At 42.6% G+C, this 23,537-nt stretch overlaps 1 protein-coding gene across 1 annotated transcript in view; it reads right to left on the reverse strand.

The window, feature by feature from the left end:
* The window catches only part of KCNH8 (potassium voltage-gated channel, subfamily H (eag-related), member 8), a 492,651-nt gene that overhangs the window by 78,354 nt on the left and 390,760 nt on the right, over positions 1–23,537 (reverse strand). The window contains exons 9-11 of the mRNA XM_010856748.1: positions 15,498–15,697; positions 14,389–14,638; positions 7,427–7,641 (exon numbers count right to left, since the gene is read on the reverse strand). Coding sequence (XP_010855050.1) covers positions 7,427–7,641; positions 14,389–14,638; positions 15,498–15,697 — 665 coding nt within the window. The remainder of the gene's footprint in view (positions 1–7,426; positions 7,642–14,388; positions 14,639–15,497; positions 15,698–23,537) is intronic.

Here is a 23,537-nt window from a genome sequence, read left to right on the forward strand (position 1 = left end):
GGGCTGTACTAAGAGGCTCTCACGTGGGGGGAGACCGTCAGCAAAACCAAGAGACAACCACTGAGCGGGAGAAGGCGTTTCTAAATTCCATATCCAAGAAAGGGTTGATACAAAATATAGGACAAATTCACATAACTCAATATCAGCCCCCAAACACCCCAATTAAGAAACGGGCAGAAGGCGTAAAGTAGCTCTCCACAGAAGACGCGCAGAAGGCCAACAGGCACCTGAGAAGGTGCTCAAGTAACTCACTGGGGTAATGAGCCGCCAGCCCACACCTCTAAGAATGCCTGTCATTAAAGGAGACAACAAACAGCAGGTGTTGGCGAGGCTGTGGCGGAGAGGAGCCCTCGGTGCTGCTGGCGGAAATTAAATGTAAATACGGCCGCTAAAGAAAACGGTGTGGAAGCTCCTCAAAACACGTAGAATAGAAATACGTGTGTGGCTCAGTTGTGCATGATCCAACAATTCTGAGTATTTATCTGAAGAAGATGAAAACACCGGTATGGAAAGATACATGCACCCCTGTAATCACTGCAGCGCTGCTTACTACATCAAGACACGGAAGCCGCCTCGGCGTCCACCGACATGTGAACGGATGAAGAAGGCGTGGCGGGCTGCGCGGTGGAGCGTACTCAGCCAGAAAAATGATAAAACCCTAGCACTTGGGCAGCACGGTGAACCTGCAGAGTATTTCGCTGTGTGAAATAAGTCAGGCAGGACAACACGCTCCGTTTGAGTCTTACAGGTAGAACCTAAACGACAATACAAAAAAACAAAACGGAATAAAACAGAAACACACCGGTGGTTGCCAGAGGGGAGAGGGTTTGGGTCTGGGTGGGGAGTAAAGTAGGTGAGAGGGGCTGAGAGGGAAACACTTCTGGCTACGTGAAAAATAAAAAACAAAACCAAACTTCTGGCCCCAAAATCAATAAGTCGCAGGGATATATCATTATACTTATGGACTTACAGCCAATAATATTGTAACAGCTTTGTACGGTACTGGATGGTTTACTGTAGTGAGCATTTCATAAGGTCTAAAAATATTGAATCACTATGTTGCACATCTTAATTTAATATTGTTTGTTAATTATAAGTCAATTTAAAGAAAAAGAATAGATGCAGGGAGAACCATTACATCACTTTTCTTTGGTCATGGTCAGGGAGAAACGTCTCAGCGTGTAACTCCCCTCTATACACCGCCTACAGGGGGTGAGAGCAAGTTGACTCTTTGTTAGTATGAAACTTTACATTTAATTATGTTTAACATACAGGTGTTATCTAATGCATGTGACCACTCTGGGAAGCTTTCCATTAATTGTGCCTATACATGTGCTTGTTTCACTCAGGAGTCAGGATTATGGGGTGTGCGGTTTTGTAGCTACACCGTTGATGCCTGGGGCTTGGTGTGTAGAGAGTGTGTTGCTCAGGGGGTTGGAGTATTGTGATGAATCAACCCACCATAAACTACCCACGTAGCATCGAAGATGTCAAAATTGGAGGAGAACTGCTGAAAGTGGCTGCTCCTCCAGGCTCCCTTGTCTCTGTTCAGGAATCTTCTCTAAACTTCGGGGTAACCTCTTGTGCTGTCATGGAGGTGGCACTTCCAGGACCTTCACCCAGAGGCCGCTGACCCTCAGGATCCTAGGGAACTCTCTCTCCTGTTACTAGAGAGAGGGAAAGACTGAAGGAGGAGACTTTATTTTTTATGCTGATCAGATTATATGAAATAATGGAAAACTGAGGGAGAAAGTGGAGTACCCAACACACTTAAAATGTAATAAGCTTCCCGTCAAAGAAATGGTCAGAAGGCCTAAATAAACATGTCTCCAAAGAAGACACACCGATGGCCAGTGCGCACACAAAAAGAGTCTCAATATCACTGATTATTAGAGAAACGCAAATCAAAACTACAACGAGGTGTCATCTCACAGCAATCAGAATGACCATCATGAAAAAACTGCAGTCAATAAGTGGTAAAGAGGGTGTGGAGAAAAGGGAGCCCGCCTACACTGCTGGTGTGGCTGTGACTGGGTGCAGCCACTATAGCGAAGAGAAAGAAGTCTCCTTAAAAGCTAAACAGAGTCACCATAAGATCCAGCACCCCCCCTCCTCAGCATGGATCTGGAAAAGATGAAACTCTAACTCAAAAAGATACATGCACCTCAGCGTTCACAGCAGCACCATTTACAACAGCCAAGATTCGGGAGCAACCCAAATGTCCATCAACAGAGGAATGGATACAAAAGATGTGGTGCATATACACAACGGAACACTACTCAGCCACAAAAATGAGTAAAGTAACGCCATTCGCAGCAACATGGATGAACCTGGAGGTTATCCTATGACATTGCTTACGTGTGCAATCTAAGAAAATGAACGTGTTTACAAAACAGAAACACACACAGAGACAGAAACCACACTAGGGCGACCAAGGGGAAGGTGGGGAGGGCTAAGTTAGGAGTCTGGGATCAACAAACACACTGTACCAGGTGTAAACTCAATCAACAGCAAGGCCGTGCTGCAGAGCCAGGGGCCACACTCAGTGTCACATGGTGCCCTACGCTGGAAAAGAGCCCGAAAAAGAACATGTACATATGTGAGACTGAATCACAGCTATACTGGGATTGTTGTACGTCTGAAACATTGTAAGTCAGCTATAATTCAGTTACTGCTGCTGCTAAGTCGCTTCAGTCGTGTCCGACTCTGTGCAACCCCACAGACAGCAGCCTACCAGACTCCCCCGTCCCTGGGATTCTCCAGGCAAGAACACTGGAGTGGGTTGCCATTTCCTTCTCCCATGCATGAAAGTGAAAAGTGAAAGTGAAAAGCTCAGTCGTGTCCAACTCTTAGCGACCTCATGGACTGCAGCCTACCAGGCTCCTCCGCCCATGTGATTTTCCAGGCAAGAGTACTAGAGTGGGTTGCCAGTGCCTTCTCCGATACTTCAATTAAAAAAATGGCAAGAAATTTCAGGACCTCCCTGGCAATCCAGTGGTTAGGAATCCATGCTTCCACTGCATGGGTTTGATCCCTGGTTAGAGAACTAAGATCCCTGTATGCCATGCGGCACAGCCAAAAAAAATTAAAAAAAAAAAAAGAGTTTCATCGAGTAACCCGTGGTAAGGTAAAACAGGCACTGGCGTTTGCTGCTCCACAGCCACACCCGAAGGTCAGAGTCCGTGACGCTCACACCCAGAAGGTGTCTACATGCGACCGTGTCAATGTCTGATCTTCCGTGTGTTAACACTACTAACTTTGGAAAGCTTATTTTAGATACTCTTCAGTCATTAGTTATCTCAAAATTCTAACGTTAAGGCAAACTAAATTTCACAACCACCAACCGATGAGTCTGTGCGAAAACCAGTTTTACAGGGTTTACCATGAGAAGCTGTGAAGCAGATTTCTCATAATCTCCACAGACAGAAACAGCTGAATTAATCTATGTCAGTATTGGGGTCATCAGGAGATACAAATAAGGGCAAACATATAAAATACACCGAGTGCATAAAATGAGTAATTATCATGAGGTCGGTACTAGCTTGCCTTTTCACAAACTCAGAACACATTTTATACATTTCAATTAATTGGATGAGCTGCCATTCTAAAGTTACACGGTTTATCAGAGTTCTAGATTCACAGCTCACTGTGACATGCATACCTTTCGACTATCTCTTAAAACACTTTGTTTTTATTTCAAAACGGGTTGATGATCACTCCACTCTTTATCCAGATTGGTAATGCTCTCTGTCACCTGATACTTTATAAGCACTTGTGAGAGAAGGTACATCCAGAAGGCAAGATTAGAAAGACACAAACCAATCAGAGAGAGAGTTAAATCCTACCAGACACAGTGGGGAACCTGGGGATGCAGGCAGAGGATGAAGACAGGAGAGGAGGGGAAAGCAGAAATGAAGGGCTGACCGGTGTGGCAGACGGGCCACAGGAGCTTTAAGAGCGAGGACAGAGCGAAGTTATGTCTGCACTGTTTGCATTCCCATGATGCAAGTGTTCCTCCTAGAATCCCTAGACCAAACTTTCACAAAGGATTCAACCCACCGGAAACTCTGTGTGATTGGGTATTTTTACCCGTGTGGGTGTGGAAATTAAGGAGAGGGGCTGGGTCCACCTTGGTCTGACACCAGAGCAGTTGCAGCCATGATCACAGGTAATCGTCAGAATAGAAGCCCCACACCCCGCCAAAGTCAAAGTATCCTTAGAAATAGCACAAGATTCTATACATATGCATCAGTGGGGAGGAGACAGAGGGAGGGGATAAATGTTTACATACAGCAGAGACTAATAAAACATTGAAAAGCAATTATACCCCAATTAAAAAATAGCACAAGACTATTTTTAGTCTATTAGACTATTTTTAGACTATTTTTAATCTCCCCAGGATTATAAAATTATTGGTAAGTATGGTCCAAATTTACCTAGCCTTTAGAAGGCATAGCAACCCAGGATCTCGGCTGTCACTGAGTCATGTGGGACTCTTTGCGACTCCATGGACTGTAGCCTGCCAGGCTCCTCTTCCATGGATTTCCCAGGCAGGAACACTGGAGTGGCCTGCCATGCCCTCCTCCAGGGGAGCTTCCCAACCCACAGACAGAACCCAGGTCTCCTGTGTTGCAGATGGTCTCCTGCATTGCAGGTGGATTCTTTACCAACTGAGCTACCAGAATCTTGAATATAGTGTAAATGTAAATTCTGAGTGATACAAGATGAGGAACTATAAAAAATAAAGATTTCAGAGCTCCAGTTCCCATTTACCCTTAAAAATGTGGCTCAGAGGGGTCCTTTGTATAGAAGCATAAGATTTTGTTTCAGCCATAGTGAAATAGCTAATATTGAACTAAAAATAATTATAAAGCTGGACAAAACACATGAAAATAACTGTTTAAAAGCAATGGAGAACAACCGACTCAGGTCAGACTTGAAGGGCTATGACCCCTGAGAAAATGGAAGTCCATCAGTATATAGGCCAGAATCCACTTTGGGGAGCCTTTCCCCTCTCCAGGGGCACTTCCCACCCCAGGGATCAAACCCAGGTCTCCCACATTGCAGGCGGATTCTTTACCAGCCAAGCCACCAGGAAAGCCCCGAGGGTCACGTTTATCTAAGCGTTTTTCTGAGGGAATCTATTGCTTCACTGTGGGGTGGCAGAGTGTAGGAGAGAGAGGAGCAGTCTTCCTGGAGAAGAGCAATCCATGTGTCCCCAAACTCCCAGGATCTGAGGAGTGAATCCCAGGGAGGAGGCCCCCAGGGGTCAGCCAGCTCCTCACTTAGGGGCACAGGGCAGTCTCCAAGGAGCCCGGGGATTCGGTTCCCTCGTGATGCTCAGGGAGGCTCAGGCTGCAGGAAAGGCATGTCAAATAGGAGAAGCTTTGGGCAACACCCAGGGATTTTAGCAGAGATTCTGAAACATGTCTTAGGGGTGAGAGCTGTACCACCAGGGTTGGGGCAAAACTGAAGCAGATCAACCTAACAAAGCCTAGGAGGAACTGTAGGCAGGGTGAAAGCGATTTGTTGGGTGCTCTGCCTGTCCCAGGAAAACATAACCCTATTAGAAGGAAAATAATACGAACGCTTTTTTCAAGAATGGCTCAGGTGGTAAAGAGTCTGCCTGCAGTGTGGGAGACCCGGGTTCGATTCCTGGGTCAGGAAGATCCCCTGGAGAAGAAAATGGCAACCCGCTCCCGTATTCTTGCCTGGAAAATCCCATGGATGGAGGAGCCTGGCGGGCTACAGTCCATGGGGTTGCAAAGAGTCGGACACGACTGAGCAACTTCACTTTTTTCATAAACAACATCTACATTGAAGCAAAGTCATGATATCTGTTTGAAAAATAGTAGAGGAAGGAAAGTGACCTCAAAAACAAAAAAACAACCCCTCCCCCCAAAAATAACAGATAAAGAAAAGAGTCTCATTGGCCTTTCAGACACTGGAGGCTTAAAATCACTGTGATGAATGTTTCAGCAAAGACAAAAGGAGAATTAAAAAATGGATTAAAGGTAAGACTTTTTAAAAGTAATTGAATGAAATCTTGGGGTTGAGAGCCAATATTTTCCATTTGTCCATGTTGAGGACATGTTGGCTCTCTCTTTGCTAGTGGTAAAGAACCTGACTGCCAGTGCAGGAGACGTGGGTTCAATCTCTGGGTCGGGAAGATCCCCTGGAAGAGGATATATATATGTGGGTTGCCATATAACCCATGGCAACCCACTCCAGTATCCTTGCCTGGAAATTTCCATGGCCAGAGGAGCTGTGTGTGTGATCACACATGTTACTTAACCATTCTGCATCTGTTTTCTGTCCTGTAAAACCTGACACTTAGCTTCAACAGAGGCTTTTGGCACTGAATAAAACGTTTTACACTGACAGAGTCCTTAACACAAAAAGTTTCGAAATAAATATTTCCACCTCCTTTGCCGTTTGCCTCCATCCATGGAGAGATGCATGCATTCAAAACTGGTAATCCTGAGCTTCAGAAGGGGGCACCATCTGTGTTCTGTCTGTCATTTGATGTCCTCAACCAAGAGGAAGTCAAACAACTTGGATTCCTTCTTTACCGACAGTTTGGAGAATGCTGATGACGATGTCCCCACAATGTGGGTTAGTCAAAACAAGAGCCTCACTTCTTAAACCCTTAAGGAAAAAAATCGAGACTAGCAAGTCTCTGGGGCAGAGCTCAAGGCAGCAGATGAAGGCGTCTGCTGATAGAGAGCGATATGCATACACACTCTGGCCTGCCTTCCAACAATCATTCCTATTAAGTCATTTGTCTCTCTGACACATTTAATGAAGTCATGTTCACGAGCAGCTTAATCACAGGACACAGTTTGGTACATATTTTGACAGGAAAGCTGTTTGTATAAACTGAAACATGTAGCAAATATATAATTTCATAAAATGCCCATTATGCTTCCAGGGTGACAATCTTTGGTTTGAATCCTTTCATACCTATTTACTCATTTTAAGACAGACTGTTTTGAGTCATGGTTAACAAATAAAAAGATGGTCTTAAGCAAAACGACGTCAAGCCAGTGGTGTAGGGAATACACCCGCGTGTAGCAAACTCTGAACCATACGCCCTATCTGGAAATCCTTAAGTTCCGGAGGAATCACACCTCTCTAGCTAAATATTATATGCCCCCGACATTCATCCTGGTTATAAGCAAATGAAAATAAACAAGAAAAAAATTAAGAGAACTCCTCCATAAATCCTACTTTTCTAAAATATTGATAACATGCTCCCGGTTTGACTCCTGGCTACTTACCTAATTGCTCAATTAGTGACTGAACAGTCCCACCTTATCTGCTCAGAGATTTTTTGAAGTGAGGTCAGAACATGTTCTTTGCTATTATAAATGATCTCCAGGCCCTGTGTGTTTGGATCTCAGCAGTAATTAGAAGGGAGACTTACATCACTCTCGTGACCTTCTCGAAGGTTGTATGTGAGGTCATGCTGAATGTCTTCCACAAATTTGTGAGCATATTCTGGGTAAAGGTCCAGAACTTCAAAGAGTCCTTTGAGGATGATACACTGGAGATCACAGTAGGTTAGTGCCTTCACATCCGCGTTGGTCTTGATCACTTGATCCTTAATTGATAGATTGGCTCCAATTAAATCCCCTTTCCCTTGAAACAGTGAGAAAAGAGACACGTCGCTTGAAAGACGTCATTTGATTTACAGGCTTCATTTCTCTGAAATTATGCTCAAAGAGAAGAGCAACCTTTATCTGGGGCAGGGTTTCTCAGCCTGGGCAGGGTTGAGATTTGGGGCCCCATCATTCTGTGCTGGTGGGGGGAGCATTGGGTACAGGATGGAATGTTTAGTGCATCTCACATCACCCACCCCCAGAGATAACAACCCCAAATATCTGCAGACATTGCCAAACGTCCTTTGGCAATCTGAACCACATCCAGTCGAGAACACTCATCTTGAGGATAAAGCCTAGGAGACTGGGAGTTAGAACTCGTAGGTCACACATGGGCTCACGTCAGTCCCCCGAAGGATTTGGTAAACGACTTTAGGCAAAGCAGTTGACGATTTTGGTTACAGCTGCTTTGACTATTCAAAGGAAATAATATTTTTCTGAGTAAAAATACTTTGGGATCTTGAAGTAAGGCCATCAAGAGGTATATTAATCATGTTGATTCTAGTACTTTGGACAATAATATAAGCATCACCATCTGCTTTCTAATACACTCAGGTTGTTTTATTTATCTCTGAACACGTCTGCAAGACAGGGGGCGGTGTGAAGGAGGAGCGTCAAGAGGCAAAGGCAACTCCTGGGCACAGTGGACAGTGAATCTACTGCACAAAATGCAAAACACAGGTCATAGTTTTAATGCTCCGTGACCATGTGAAAATCCCGTTTTCTCCAGCAAAAAAAGAAAGTGAATAAATAAAAACTATGAGCCCTTCCCCTGCGGGGAGAAGGGTCTGACACTCGTCTGTTCATTCTCTCTCACTCCAGCACCTCTGATATTTGTCTGTAACACCTCTGCCCATCAGTCTTAAACTGGGAACCAGCTTACCTCCTTGAGTTTGCTGATTAGATAATATTGGGCAATTTCTCTGAATCTTTAAAATCTTGAACTTGATTTGAATCAGTCTAACCTAGCAGGAAGGTGAGCATAATCGTAAGTGCTGGCAAAAGCTGATTACAGCGTCAGTTTTATTTTAGACAGAGCCATTAATGCACTCAGCGTCCATGTGAGAAATCAGAAAGAAAATCCATTCAGTTCTCAGACAAACTCAGGTTAAAAGCTGAGGTAATATGACCAAGTTCACAAAGAACACTGGCCTTGGACTCAAGACTGCAACTCAGGAGTTTCTGGTTTATCTTTGTCCTCAAACATCATCATGCCTGCGCTTTACTTTTTTTCCAAATGGTCACTTTGTTCCATTTTGTAGAGAACCAACAACCAACATTTTGCCAGCCAAAACCCACCAAGCAAATACTGTCTTTGGAATGTTGTAGAACAAACTGTCCCAACCATTCTTCATTCAATTAATTTTTAAACTTCTAAATGTTTATTTTTTTATTTCACGCAGAATTTCTGGAAGCAGTTTCTGGCATACAGCAGGCTTCAATAAAAGTCTGTTTTATTGAACTTGACAGTAAAAAGAGATGCGCCAACTTATCCATGAATATCTGAGACATTCATAAGTATTTGTGGCAGACCAAAAACTCAAATTATTGAATTATTTCTAGGTATTATCTTTTTAAAACCTTGAAATTGAGCCTATTTGGCAGAAGAAAAAAGACTAAACTCTACATTTATAGACACTAAGAGAATAAATAGCCACGTGGTGCTGAGGAATTTATTGTCACCAACACTAACTTGGTGATTTCTTTTTTCTTGCATGTTTTGTTAGAAATCTAAATTGCTGCTCAAAAATTCAAAGCTGGGTACTGGGGTAAAATGTAAACACAGCCAGGTTGGACTGAGTATAGCAAATGCTCAAGCTTCATATGCTGTGCTGCTCAGTCACTCCAGCTCACGACCAGCTCCGTGTGACCCCATGGACTGCAGCCCCCCAGGCTCCTCTGTGCACGGGACTCTCCAGGCAAGAAGGCTGGAGTGGGTTGCCGTGCCCTCCTCTGGGGATCTTCCCCACCCAGGGATCAAATCCAGGCCTTCTGCACGGCAGACAGATTCTTTACTGCTGAGCCTCTGGGGAAGCCCCGAGTTTTGTACACCTGAGGAGAATTTACCTTGACGCACCAAGCTGCCACGGTGAGAACTCACATTTTCTACTTGTGTTTGGAAAAACTTTAGGGTCACCCTACTCTCGTACCTTGAGTGGCCACAGAATGGTGATTTCAGCCACAAAGGCCCCAGCATCTTGCTGACTTGGCATTCTAGAATTCTGGTTTTTTATTTATTCAGTGAATATTTATAGATCACTGACGTGTGTGCCAGGCCTTGTGTGGAGCCTAATTTTCACCCTCACTAATTTTACAACTTTGTGGATTACTCACTTATCTGGATTTAGAGCCTAGATCTGAGTTTCTTAATTACTCTGGGTTTCAGTATCCTTATTTCTAAAAGAAGGGAAGGCTTTTGTGTTTCCTTACAGTCTCTGTTGGGGCTTCCCTGGTGACTCAGCTGGTAAAGAATCCGCCTGCAATGCAGGAGACCCCAGTTTGATTCCTGGGTTGGGAAGATCTCCTGGAGAAGAGATAGGCTACCCACTCCAGCATTCTTGGGCTTCCCTGGTGGCTCAGCTGGTAAAGAATCTGCCTGTAATGTGGGAGACCTGGGTTTGATCCCTGGGTTGGGAAGATCCCCTGAGGGGGACATGGCAACCCACTCCAGTGTTCTTGCCTAGGGAATCCTCATGGACAGTGGAGCCTGGTGGGCTGCAGTCCATGGGGTCGCAAAGAGTCAGATGCGACTGAGTGACTAAGCCCAGCACAGCAGCACAGTCTCTATTACTCAGAATTCTGTTTCTGATATTTACTCATCAGTTATCTTTCCATTGGGGGGAAAAAAAGTTGATGGGAGGCATCTGCAAACCTTCCTGGTTAGAGCCATAACTTATGTTTAATCATAATTAGGCAGACTAATGCCATCTGTGAGCAGTGCATTTACTGGAGCTTTGTTGTCTTCTTTTAAATCACAGTGAAGACCTTGGTGGGAAAACAGTTACTGGGACATGAAATGAAGGTGCACAGGCAAACAAATTCTATCCCTGTGACAAATCCCTGCCTCTCTGTCAACTGCATCGGATTAAGAAATGCCTTCAAGAACTGACTGGACAATGGAATTGCTTGAATAAATTTTGGCTTGACAGGTGCTTGGTGATAGGTTTCCCTTACGATATTATGTATTAATTCATTTTGCTGGCAGAGTGAACATGTATTAAATAGCTATATTTAAGCAATGTGCTAAAGTTTATCAGAGTCAATATTGATTTATATTGGCGGATAAGATGATATTACCATAGGGAAAGTAAAATAGTTGATCTCCATTGAGATAATGTTAACCACAGAGAGAAAATGTTAATAATTTATTATATTTGCTTGGGCTTGGTCCCAACACCACATAGGCATGTTTAGAAGGGCCACATGGATTTAAATCACTTTTGAGAGGTACAGGGTACCAGCAAAGATGTGAAATGTTAAATTTGGGAAGCTCAAGTTATGGAGGAAATCAGGGCCAGGGCACAAGCCAATGGCTTAATCTTTTAGCTGTTAGTATGGGCCACCAGGATTCCCCGGTGGCTCAGACGGTAAAGAGTCCGCCTGCAATGCAGGAGACCTGAGTTCGATCCCTGGGTGGGAGAAGGAAATGGCAAGCTATTCCGGTATTCTTGCCCGGAAAATCCCATGGATGGAGGAGCCTGTCAGGTTACAGTCCACGGGGTCACAAAGAGTTGGACACAACTGAGCAACTTCACTTTCACTTTCTTTCAGAAGCTTTTTTTGAAAGAAGAAAATCTGACGGAATCATGTATTAGAAACAATAGTATTTACAGAGAAGCTGTCAAATTTGTACCTACTGTGATGTGATGTCAGGGATAATGCTCTCATATTCCATTCCTGGAGCTGTTGCTAGTTAACAAATTTAAACATTCACTACAATTATGGAAAAACCCATAATATATACATCTGAAAATGCTGGATCAATTTACTTATATGTATATCAAACCCTAAGTTGCTAGAAAAATAACTAAACCCTGTTATTTTTATTTTGATTAATTATAGTTGTTTTACACTTGTGCTAGTTTCAGGGACGGTAGAACGAATCAGTCGTACGTGTTCGTATATCCACTTGTTTGGATTTCCTTCCCGTGTGCGTCGCTGCAGAGCACTGAACAGGCTCCCGAGCTGCACAGCGGGTCCTCGTCAGTGTCTGCTTTATACTTGGCAGTGTTCATGTCACTCTCAGGCTCCCGACTCATCCCGCCTTCCTTTTTCCCCCGGTAACAGTACGTTTGTTTTCTACGTAGGTGTCTCTGTTTTGTAAATAAGGTCATCTGTACCAGTTTTTTTTTTTTTTTAAGATTCCACATATAAACGATATCCTATGATATTTATTTCTTTGACTCATTTCACTCAGTATGACAAACTCTGAGTCCGTCCATGTTGATGCAAACGGCACTAAATGCCCTTTGAAAAGCAGACTGTGTTGACAGGCAGGCCACAAAACCCACAGCGGTGCTGAGGAAACCCACAGAAAAATACTTTATGCTTGGAGCGAGGTTTTCGGAGCAAATTTTCAAAGGATCCTCACTTTTAATTTTGAATAAAAAATGACTGAATGACTGGTTTTTAACTTCACTGAGTTGATAAATGGGCAGGGAAGAGTGTTCAATTCTCCTCTTGAAAAACACACGTATATAGAATCTCACCCTCACGCTGATAACAAGCTGGCCACACCGAGGCCAGCTTGTTGCTATTTTATTTAGTCACCCTTCCATGCCTTTCTATCAGGGAGAAAACCATGGACTCCCCAGCAGTCCAGTGGTTGAGGCTCCACCCTGCACGGCAGCAGGTGCCAATTCCATCCCTGGTCAGGGAGTGAAGATCCCACATGCCTTGTGGCCAAAAAGCCAAAACATGAAACAGAAGCAATATTGTAACAAATTCAATAAAGATTTTTTTTAAATGGTGCAAATCATAAAAAAAAAAGGAGAAAAATATAGGGGTGAATCAAGAGTTGGATCCAAACTTTGGAAGGCAAGTCCCAGCTCTCCTCTGATGAAGAGCTCAACGGAAGTCACCAGGAAGCACATCGGTGTTTCTCCCCCAGCTGCCTCCGTCTCTGCACCTCTAACCAGGCTCATCACAGCGACCTGACAGGGCTGCAAGACTGGAGCTGGATAGTGGACATGTAACACTCCGCTCACGTCAGGGGAGCAATCAGTATTCTCTTCCAAAATAGAACCCATCCTGAAGCTTATAGTGAAAATCGACTGACTGCATACTTACAACGGTCATATAGACTAAAGGCATTGTTTAAGACATAGAGAACAGGCTTCTGGACATGGGGAGAGGGGAGAGGGTGAGACGTATGGAGAGTGTAACATGGAAACTTACAACACCATATGTAAAACAGATAGCCAGCGGGAATTTGCTGTATGGCTCAGGAAACTCAAACAGGGGCTCTGTATCAACCTAGAGGGGTGGGATGGGGAGGGAGGTGAGAGAGGGGTTCAAAAGGGAGGGGATATATGTATACCTGTGGCTGATTCATGCTGAGGTTTGACAGAAAACAACAAAATTCTGTAAAGCAATTAGCTTTCAATTAAAAGATAAATTAATTTTTAAAAAGGCATTGTTGAGAGGGGTAAAGTGAGCTGGATAGAGCGTCTGAAGACCTACGTTAGCTTTGACCTTGGGAAAAAAAATACCTCTCATCTGTCTCTTTGTGTGAGGAAAACTTAACAAAGGTCCCACATGTGAAAATATTTTGTAAAGGGCTAAGATGTCCACAGAATTAGGTTCTTGAAAATGGAAATTAAAAAAAATTTAAAATGCTGCATTGGCCACTTTTAATTAACATAAGTTCTAAACACTGGTGTTCTGCACTGGCGTTCAAAATATATTGTGTACCTGTTTACCTGATTCATTCACAGGCCTTCAAGAAATATGAGTTGAAAAAATAAAAAAATGAAAATGATTTTTAAAAGAGGTACACATAAAACTGTATCACTAGATAGGAGCTTTTCTACATCAACCCTGCATGTCATCTGCTGTTAGCTGACCTTTGCATTTCAATAAACACTGATTTCGTCTTAATAGTTGGAGTCAACTTTGTGATACAGAATCTTCCCAAATTGTCCTGTGAGTTTGAGGGAGGAAAATTAGCCAATCATCACCTTGACAGTATCACATTAATGATTGCTACGAGAGTTTATTCTCAATATGCATTCATTTTTGTGCTATTTGTAGCACAGAAAAAACAATTTTCAATGTTCTTCTCTGAATGGATTCTCCACAAAAATGCAGAAACATTCTTAAAACAGGAGCTATTTCACCAAGAGGGAGTGGACGTCATCATTCATAACCTGGCTTTAGGGATCAAACAGAACTTTGATCAAACAGATCAAACAGAAGTGTTCATTCTCTTGCCATGTTATTGGGAGAAATTAAGCTAACTATTATTTACTCACTAGTAAAATAGGGACAATATTTATTAAAAGTGGCTCTTTAGTAAAAGTCAAAACAGGTGTTGCATATAACAGCACAGTGCAAACTCAGTATATGGCATAACAGCAGCAGTAATAACTTGCAGATTAAACTCATATCCTGAATCGACATACTCTTCCCTCGTTTTCCTTCTCTCAGTCACAAGTTCTCCCCCCTTTTCATCTCCTTAATTCATGCTTCAGAGTAGAATTTCATGGAGCTTTTCAACAAGACCTACCGAGGATGGCCAGCACCGTGCTGTCTTTAAGAACCTCCATGGAGCCCGAGCACACGAAGTAGATGGCCTGCAAAGCGTCCCCCTGGCGCAGCAGGTACTCCCCAGGGGCGCAGAAGGAGGTTTTGATGTGCAGAGAAAGAGACCGCAGGCAGCCCCGGCTGGCGCACTCGAACAGGGACAGCTGCAAGATCTCCTTGTTCAGGTGCATGGTGATGTCGGAGCGGAGCTCGTCTGGGAAGTCCTTCAAAAGCTGCCAGAGAAGATGAAAGAAGGAACCAAGCTGGGGAGCAGTCCTGTGTCGCTGACCGACTGTAGGACCACAGGGACCTTTCCCCACTGTTTGACCAGTCAGAGGACGAAGAGGAAGCTACATGTACGAATAATCCCGGATTTCTGTGACTGTGACCCCGGCCGTGTGCTCCTGAATCATCAGCTATTAATAAGTCTGGAGAAAGACAATCAATTAATAAAAGACTCTAGAATGAAACATATTGTTCCTTGTGGCCTGCTTCTCACAAAGACACTTGACTCGGGACAGAAGATTTGGAGTTTAGGCCCTCTAGAGTTTCCTTGGCTGTCCTGATCATCTGAAGAGAGGAAAAACCAAACAAGCACTTAAAAATATCGATGGCCGGCTTTGTTGGCAGGTTGATGGGATGGCTGCTTGGCTTACAGGATACTGACAGTGGCGGTCCAGGGTGTTTCTGGAAGCCCAAACATAACATGTTTGCAGAAAAATGCATTTTTTTTCTTTGTTGGATCTAAAGGTAAACTTTAGCTTGATTAATCTAATAGCCCATGATTATACCATTCAACTGTCGTAACAATTGGTTCCTTCAAAGAGGGTCATCTCACATGAAAATATGTCTACCTGACTGACCGAAGTAGCAAGCTACTGTGAAACACTGGCCAGTCCACAGTGACATCATGGAAACGTAAGCAAGACCAGACAAAAGAACCCCTGCGGGGGTCATGAGAGGCTAAACGCAAAGAGATAAAGAAGTTGGTAGGTGTGTGCTTCACTTCTTAGACCTGCACTAAAGCGCTTGCTTTTACCTTAGAATACGTGCTTTCTGCCTGAAAACGTCAACAGGAGAAATTCACATTACCTCATTGGAATCTATTCCATTGTTGACTGACCAGGTTGTCTGGAAATACTCCAGCATCCTCTGCTTGAGCTGCTGGGGCAGGTGATGGACACGGATGAAGTCCTTCAGATCCTTGGTTCTGGTGTGATAGAGGGACCACCTGGAGTACATCCTCTGGATGATCGCTGTCACGTTTCCGAACACCAGGGCGTGCATCAAGGCTGAGGAGACAACGCCACACGTCACGGGGCGGGGGGGCCTCCTCACCTACAAACCTGCAGGCTGTAGATCCCGATCAGTGGAGCACGCCTGCGTGGTCACTGTGTCACAGCTACTTTTCCAAGTGAAAATCATGGGATTTTATTAAGATAAAGGCTGTAAGTTGAAGCTGATTTAGCTAGATAAGGTATCTATATTTTATAATGAGCTTGCTTTTCAGCACACTGACTCTTTGTATGCTTGATATCATATTCCTTGACTTGCCAATTTTCAAAGAGACAAGAAACTATGATTTAAAATATTTTAATCTATGAGCAAAGGGTACTTCAAGCTTTGTCTGCTCATATGTGGTGAAGAGGAGAGACTTGTTTATAAAATGGATTCTAGCGCAGCATGCAGGTATCATGACTTCCCTGACACAGTAAGTTAACTGAGATAGTTAACCCATTTACTGGTTACACTTAGTACACTGAATGGAATATCACTTCTCCTTCTTAAATATCATGTAATTTACTTAATTAACTTCATGAATCATGATTCACATTGAATAAATTATTTTAAAAGGATGTCAGTGATCTTAGATGCTGATAATAATAGAATTAATTTAAATATATATATTTTTTCTTTTTGGCCTCACCACACAGCTTATGGGATCTGAGTTCCCCCTTCCAGGGACTGAAGCTGTGCCCCCTGCAGGGGAAGCACAGACTAACCACTGGACTCCAGGGAAGTCCCAGGAGAAGTTATTATTGAAAGAAACCCGGACCATAGTAGTTACTCAGCAAATATTAGCCAGGTAAATTAATTAACCCACCCTAATGACCATGTTTCTACCTATATTAGAAGACTATCGACAAGCCTTCATTCAGCCATAAATGTGTCTGACCCTATATACACAGCTCTGAGAGGTGAGGGAGCACCGCACGCCGAGAGAGCGCCACACGCCGAGAGTGTATCACACGCCGAGAGTGTATACATGCCCAGTCAGACGATGGCACCGCTGTTCTGACACAGGCGTTTTGCTGCAGCCACTGTGCCACAGGATGCATCCCAATTTAGTCATTTCAATTCCATGTGGCTTGATCAGAATAAAAATATCTTTTGAAAAACACTCAATAATATGAAAACAGACCCCCTTTGACCCACACTTAATCTGCTGGCTACCATTCCAGTTATGACAACAACTTTTATGTTGTACTCTATTCAACATCTGTATTATTCTAACAGCTGGATATAGGTGGGTAGGGTCGCGTGTGTGCTAAGTTGCTTTAGCTGCATCTGACTCTGTGTGACCTTATGGCCTGTAGCCCACCAGGCTCCTCTGTCCATGGGATTCTCCAGGCAAGAATACTGGAGTGGGTTGCCATGCCCTCCTTCAGAGGATCTTCCAGACCCAGGGATCGAACTCACGCCTCTCGTGTCTCCTGCAGTGGCAGGCCAGTTCTTTTCCACTAGCAGCGACTGGGAAGCCCATAGTTATGTAGGTACGATGAAACTGTTTTAATAATTTTATAGAATAAGCTATCAAGTTAGGGCCTTATAGTTTTATTACAATAACAATTACATTTCAAAAGTAAGTCTATAAAAAAAAAAACTGGGTTAACCTTTATGAGAATATTAGTCTCTTCCCCAAAGCCATCATTTGAAATTAGTTTTAGGATATTAAATGTGACACATTTATATTAATAAAGACTCCAAAAAAGATGTTAGAAATGTAATTGAGGATTTCCTAGACAATCTGAATCCCAGCTCTTTAGTTGCTTTAATTTTAAGAGCGATAGATACTAGAAATTTTGAGACCATTCAAGGAGCAAAGAATCAACAGAGAAAACCAGGAGCTGTGGGTCGAGCCCTTGCTGCCCTTCTGAGAAGAGCCAGATGGTCCATGTGGCTCTTGGGAATGGGAATGGGAATATGTGACTCCCATTTTGATGAGGTTTCTTGGTCAGATAGTATTTTTTTTTTTTTAAACTGGTGTGCACTTGCTTTATAAGGTTGCATTAGTTTCTACTGTACAGCAAAGCAAATCAGCTATATGTGCACATCTCTCTCCTCTTTTTTGTATTTCCTTCCCATTTAGGTCACCACCGAGCATTGAGCAGAGTCTCCTGGGCTACAGTTTCTTAGGAGTTATCTGTTTTATGCATAGCAGTGTATATATGTCAATCCCAACCTCTCAATTCATCCCCCACCCCGGGGTCCATACATTTGTTCTCTGTGTGTCTCTATTTGTGCTTTGCAAACATAGGTTCATTAGGACCTAATGTTTCTAGAGTCCACATGTATGCATTAATATATGGTATTTGTTTTTCTCTTTCTGACTCACTTTATCTCTGTCTCCTCGCTGAGACTTTCCCTCCGTAAAGCACCAACAGAGTGTAATGAGAGATCAGGCTTTGTTGACCAGAATTCCAGAGTGGATGGGGCCTGGGGATGGGATTTGTCTTACAGAAGAAGTAGAGTGTGCAGACGGACTCAACTTCCCAGGAGCTGCACGCTCTGGGGCAGGATCAGGAATCTCAAAGTCAGAAAAGACGTGAGGATTTGGCCCTAAACAGTAGCTGTTGGTCTAACAGTGGGAATGGCCAAGTGACACCACCAGGAGGGAGCCCCCAGAAGGCCTGGGACCCACCTGGGTTTGTGGACCTGGGAGAAAGAATGAGGTGTGCCCACGTTTGTGGGCAGATCAACTCTCTGTTCAGATTTCAGCATCAATCCCTGTGGGATTGGCCAGGAGGTAAGACGCTTAGGGAAGGGAGCAGCTTCCCACTCCAGTGTTCTTGCCTGGAGAATCCCGTGGACAGAGAAGCCTGGTGGGCTCCGGTCTGTGGGGTCACAAAGAGTCAGATGTGACTGAGCAGTTAACTGCACACAAGAAGCTCAGGGGTTGGGAGAAATCACTAACTTCAGCAGGTTTTAGTTAAAAAAAAAAAAAAAAGACTAAAAATGTCTATTTTGTCTGTTAAGACCTGTCAAAACACTTCTGTGCCAAAATCCCAATTTCTAAGGAATTATGTTAAAGATTTCTTAGCATCAAAATCGATAAATTAGTGCAAATGTGTCAACCTGTTATTATATCCGTCCTTCTGAATATTTCAAGATAGCCCCAACTCGAATTCTTTCTTGCCCCTACATTTATCAGAAATTAACCTCTGTCATACTAACTTCCAGCTAATCTAACACTGGACTTAAAACTCTTTATCAGGTTAAACATTACCATTTCTCTATGGAAAATATGGCCACCATGCTAATAAAGTCAGCCCATATTAACAAGAAAGGTCTCAATATTTTGAAGAAGTTACTAGAATAGAGTTAAACTTAAGGTCTATATACAGGAGGCAATATAATGTTACAGAGGAAATATGGACTTTGGAATCAGACCCCACTGGATTTAAATCCTGGTTATACCACCTTCTAATTTTGTAAATCAGACAAGATATATAATTCCCTTGCATGGTTTCTTTATATGTAAAATAGGCATAATTGTACCTTATTGACAGGATTATTCCTATCAATAAGGATTTAAAGTGTTAACATATGTTTTTAAAAAGTGCCTGATGTGTGTGAAAAACAGTGGGTGCTCAAATTTATGTTAAATTTTCCATCAAAGTAAAAAGTGTTATGCATTTTCAGGTTGCTCAGTGGTATACAACTGTGGGGAGAAACCCAGATTTAAGGTTTTCCAGCAACCTGTCAAATAATTAAGAATGGTGGTTTGTGTAAATAACTTCTTGATGGAAGAAATTCAAGAAATATTTAAGAAACGCCTGCCACATGCCAGCATGCATAGGTGTATATTCTTTCTAAATGTTCAAAGATGAAATGTCTCTCAAAGGATTAAAACTATTCCAAGAAAAACACATATTGCTTAATAACTAAATGTTGAATGGTTATTTGTAGGTCATAAAGAGAGGTCCATTCTGATGCTTAAATATTTTATTTGCAAGAGGAGATCTCTGTTTATGATAAACACTCAGCAAAGGAAAGAACTGATTCTGCTCCAAGTCCAAGGAGTTAAATATCGATTTCAGGCCGTGTTAATACATTTATGTGACTTCGCTGATGTCCCAGATGGTAAAGCGTCTGACTACGATGCAGGAGAGCCAGGTTCAATCCCTGGGTTGGGCTCAGTGTTTGGAAGCCCCACCATCTGTCAAAGTATGTAGTAATAGTCTTTTATGGCAATTAAACTGAGTATGGAGGACAATTTTATTTCATTTATTAATACTACTTTCCTTATTATGTGTGTGATTTTAACTTTGCTTTGCTTAATTATAATGGGTGTAAAGCACTTAAAGTAAGAGAAGTAATATGTTCAGATCATTTAGCATCCTAATTGTACATTATCAATAAAATGAATTACTGGATTAATTGTAGTATTCACAAGTGTTGTTGGAAAGTAACTAGTGTATGTCTGAGTCATCATAATTTCAAAGTCTCATTTTAGCACAGGAAGTGAATAAGTAAAAGTCACTCAGTCGTGTACAACTCTTTGTGACCCCATGGACTATACAGCCCATGGGATTCTCCAGGCAGGAACACTGGAGTGGGTAGGCTTTCCCTTCTCCAGGGGATCTTCCCAACCCAGGGATCGAACCCAGGTCTCCCGCATTGCAGGCAGATTCTTCACCAGCTGATCCACAGGGGAAGCCCAGTGTATGTCTGAGTCATAATTTCAAAGCCTCATTTTAGCATAGGAAAATACTTCTAATTTAAGTAGTTAAAAAACAAAACCTAGCTCTCCTAGTCTCTCAGTTTCCAAAGCTATTCCTTCTCTGCCCTGCGTGATCGTTTTCACCCTGGTGAAGTGTGTGTGCAACTGTCAGGCCAGATCACTCCATCTGCTATCAAACTTTGACAGAAGAACTTCTATATCCAGGTCAGTCTGGAAATTATCCTTTGCTTTTCCTTTTATTCCCAGCAAATTTGATGTGTATAATTCTTAAAGTAGCATGCTAGGCCTGCTGCTGAGTGTGTGGGAGGCTCTTTTGCATTGTGTAGGAGTTTTGTATAGAACATATTTTGTAAAATACCATCATAATATCAGGTCTTTGGAGGACATTCAACAATCGGGATCCGAGAAGAAAATAAACAGACCTCGAGTGAAAATGCGTTCTTACAGGCTGCCCGGCTTTCTCTTTCCTTTTTTATCTTTCCTTTCCCTTTCCCCTTTCTTCCCCGCCCCCTCCTCTCCCCCTCCTCTCTCTCCCTTTCTGTCCACCATTTCTCTTTCTGGATTTGGAGCAACCTTGCTATCCTGAGATACAACATCAATTCTGGTTCCTTTAGTCAACTACTTTGGAGTGAGTCCACAGTGGAACTAGGCTCTCCTGGTCATAAGCAGACTAGAGTTCAGGCTCTGGGGTATTTCAGCTGCCCTGCTCCTCCCTCTTGCCTACTTATTGCCCTGGAATTTTCCAGTCCTTGCTATAAGTACACGGCTTGTGGGCGGCAGTTGGCGGAGAAATCAGAAAGTGAGATCAACTTTCTAAATGATGAACTGAAATGGCAGTGTAAAGGTACCTTAAAAACAGCAAACTTCTGGGTCTAATAAAACCACATCAGGGTAGTAAATATAGGCTAAGAGGACCCAAGAACGCCTTGGCTGTTGAGTTTAACTCCACATTTTCCATGACAACGATGCCATATTTGAACTAGACATGTTCTTAGTGAGGAGTCCTCTTCATTAGGAAGCTTTGTCTAACCTCCAAGGCTGAGCTAATGGTCCCAATACTTGTGGCTCACTCACTAGGGTACTGTTAAGACGCCACTAATAAGCAGAAGAAATTTAAAAGACACGGCAAAATGTTCTCAAGATATTCTGTTTGGTGACAAAAATGATATGTGAAATTGATATAAATCTTTCAGAAAATAGGGATGCAAATGTATAAAAAGACTATAAAGAATATCTTTTTGGAGGCGGGATTATATGTACTTTTACTTTTTATGTGGATTTTTCTGGTGCTTTCGAAATGTGCATTATGAAGCTAAAATGGAAAAATAAAGAACATTATCTGCCTAAGTACCTATTTCCATTACTCCACTGTGAACTCCTCGAAGGAAAGCATCCTATCTTAGTCATCTTTGTTTCCCCAGCATCTAGCACACTGCCTAGAATAACTTTAGTGTGTCATAAATATTTATGGAACTGAAATGAACCTCTGGCACTTTGATACTTTCTTTAAAAAGTTTTATAATCCCACCAAAGTAGCTGAGAAAATTTATGAACGGTTTGGTCCCAAGCCTGTCCCAACATCCTGATCCCAATCCCCAAAGGCAGTCTTTCCAAATTGCTTCTTTTAGGTCTTGTAATCATCATGCATATTGTAGATCACGCCGTTTTACCTCCACTGGTTGACTTATCATATTAAGATAAAACCTAAAAAGCAACTTGACATGAAAGGTCACTGCTGTCAGCTCACCACTATCCCCTTTCTCATCCCACACTAGATAGTCACATTATCATTTTTAGGTCATCTATTATACTTTTACAGGATAAAATTAATACCAAAGACCCACATTGAGGAAATCACACACATGCTAAACGCAGAGCTCACTGAGATTTCTCAGAGTGAACAGACCTATGGGATCCCCTCAGATGAACAGATGGTGTATTATCAGCATTCCAGACTCCCTGGAGTTCGTCTTATAATCACTAATCAGCACCCTCACCAAGGTAACCACGGTTATAAATCACACTGCAATCAATAAGTTTCGCCTCCTCTTTAGCTTTCCTTAAGCAAAGTCCTACCATAACCACTGATCTGTGTCTGTTTGCTCTGGTCAGCATGAGTTCATAAGGTTTATCCCTGTGGTCACGTGACATAGCAGTCCATTCATTCTCATCATGGTACGGTACTCTCCTGAACAATCATTTCACAATTCACATACTTATTCTCCTATTAATGAGCATTTCCACTTTGCAATTTTTTCAGTAATGCTTCTATATGTATGTCTATGGTGTGTCTACATACGGTTTTCTGCTGGATATACCTTCACAAATGGAATTGTTTAGCCCCAGAAAATAGGCATGTTCAGACTTGGCAAATGCTGACGACTCCTGTACAAACTGACCCACTTTAGAGGAGAAGTCAAGATGCTCCATATCCTCTCAAACTCTTAGGGTGGTCAGTGCTTTCAAGTACACCACTCTGGTGAATGTAAATGCGATCTAATTTTGATCTTAATTTGTATATCCTAGATGAATGAAGCTGGTCAACTTTTTTGTATGTTTATTGTTTATTCTGGCATGGAAATCTATGTTTCAAGCGCTTAAAAATCTTTAACACATTTTTTAGTTGTCTGATCTTATTGATTTGTAAGAGTTCTTTATATATAATAGATGAGTCTTTCGTCAGATACATGTTTGTTTTTGCAAATAACTTCTATCCTGTGGTTTGCCTCTTCACATTCTAAATAATATCTTTTGATAATTAGAAAAGGCTTCCCTTGTGGCTCAGCTGGTAAAGAATCTGCTTGCAATGTGGGAGACCTGGCTTTGATCCCTGGATTGGGAAGATCCCATGGAGAAGGGAAAGGCTACCCACTCCAGTATTCCAGCCTGGAGAATTTCATGGACTGTATAGTCCATACCATCACAAAGAGTAGGACATGACTGAGAGACTTTCACTTGATAAATAGAAGCCCTGAAATTCAATTTATCACATTTACTCTTGTGGATATGGCTTTTTGTGTCATGCTTAAGAAATTTTGAATGTGAAGTCAAGTGGGCCTTAGAAAGCATCATTACGAACAAAGCTAGTGGAGGTGATGGAATTCCAGTTGAGCTATTCCAAATCCTGAAAGATGATGCTGTGAAAGTGCTGCATTTAATATGCCAGC

The sequence above is a fragment of the Bison bison genome, unplaced genomic scaffold, assembly GCF_000754665.1.
Source record: "Bison bison bison isolate TAMUID 2011002044 unplaced genomic scaffold, Bison_UMD1.0 scf7180017864374, whole genome shotgun sequence".
NCBI classification, from domain to species: Eukaryota; Metazoa; Chordata; class Mammalia; order Artiodactyla; family Bovidae; genus Bison; species Bison bison.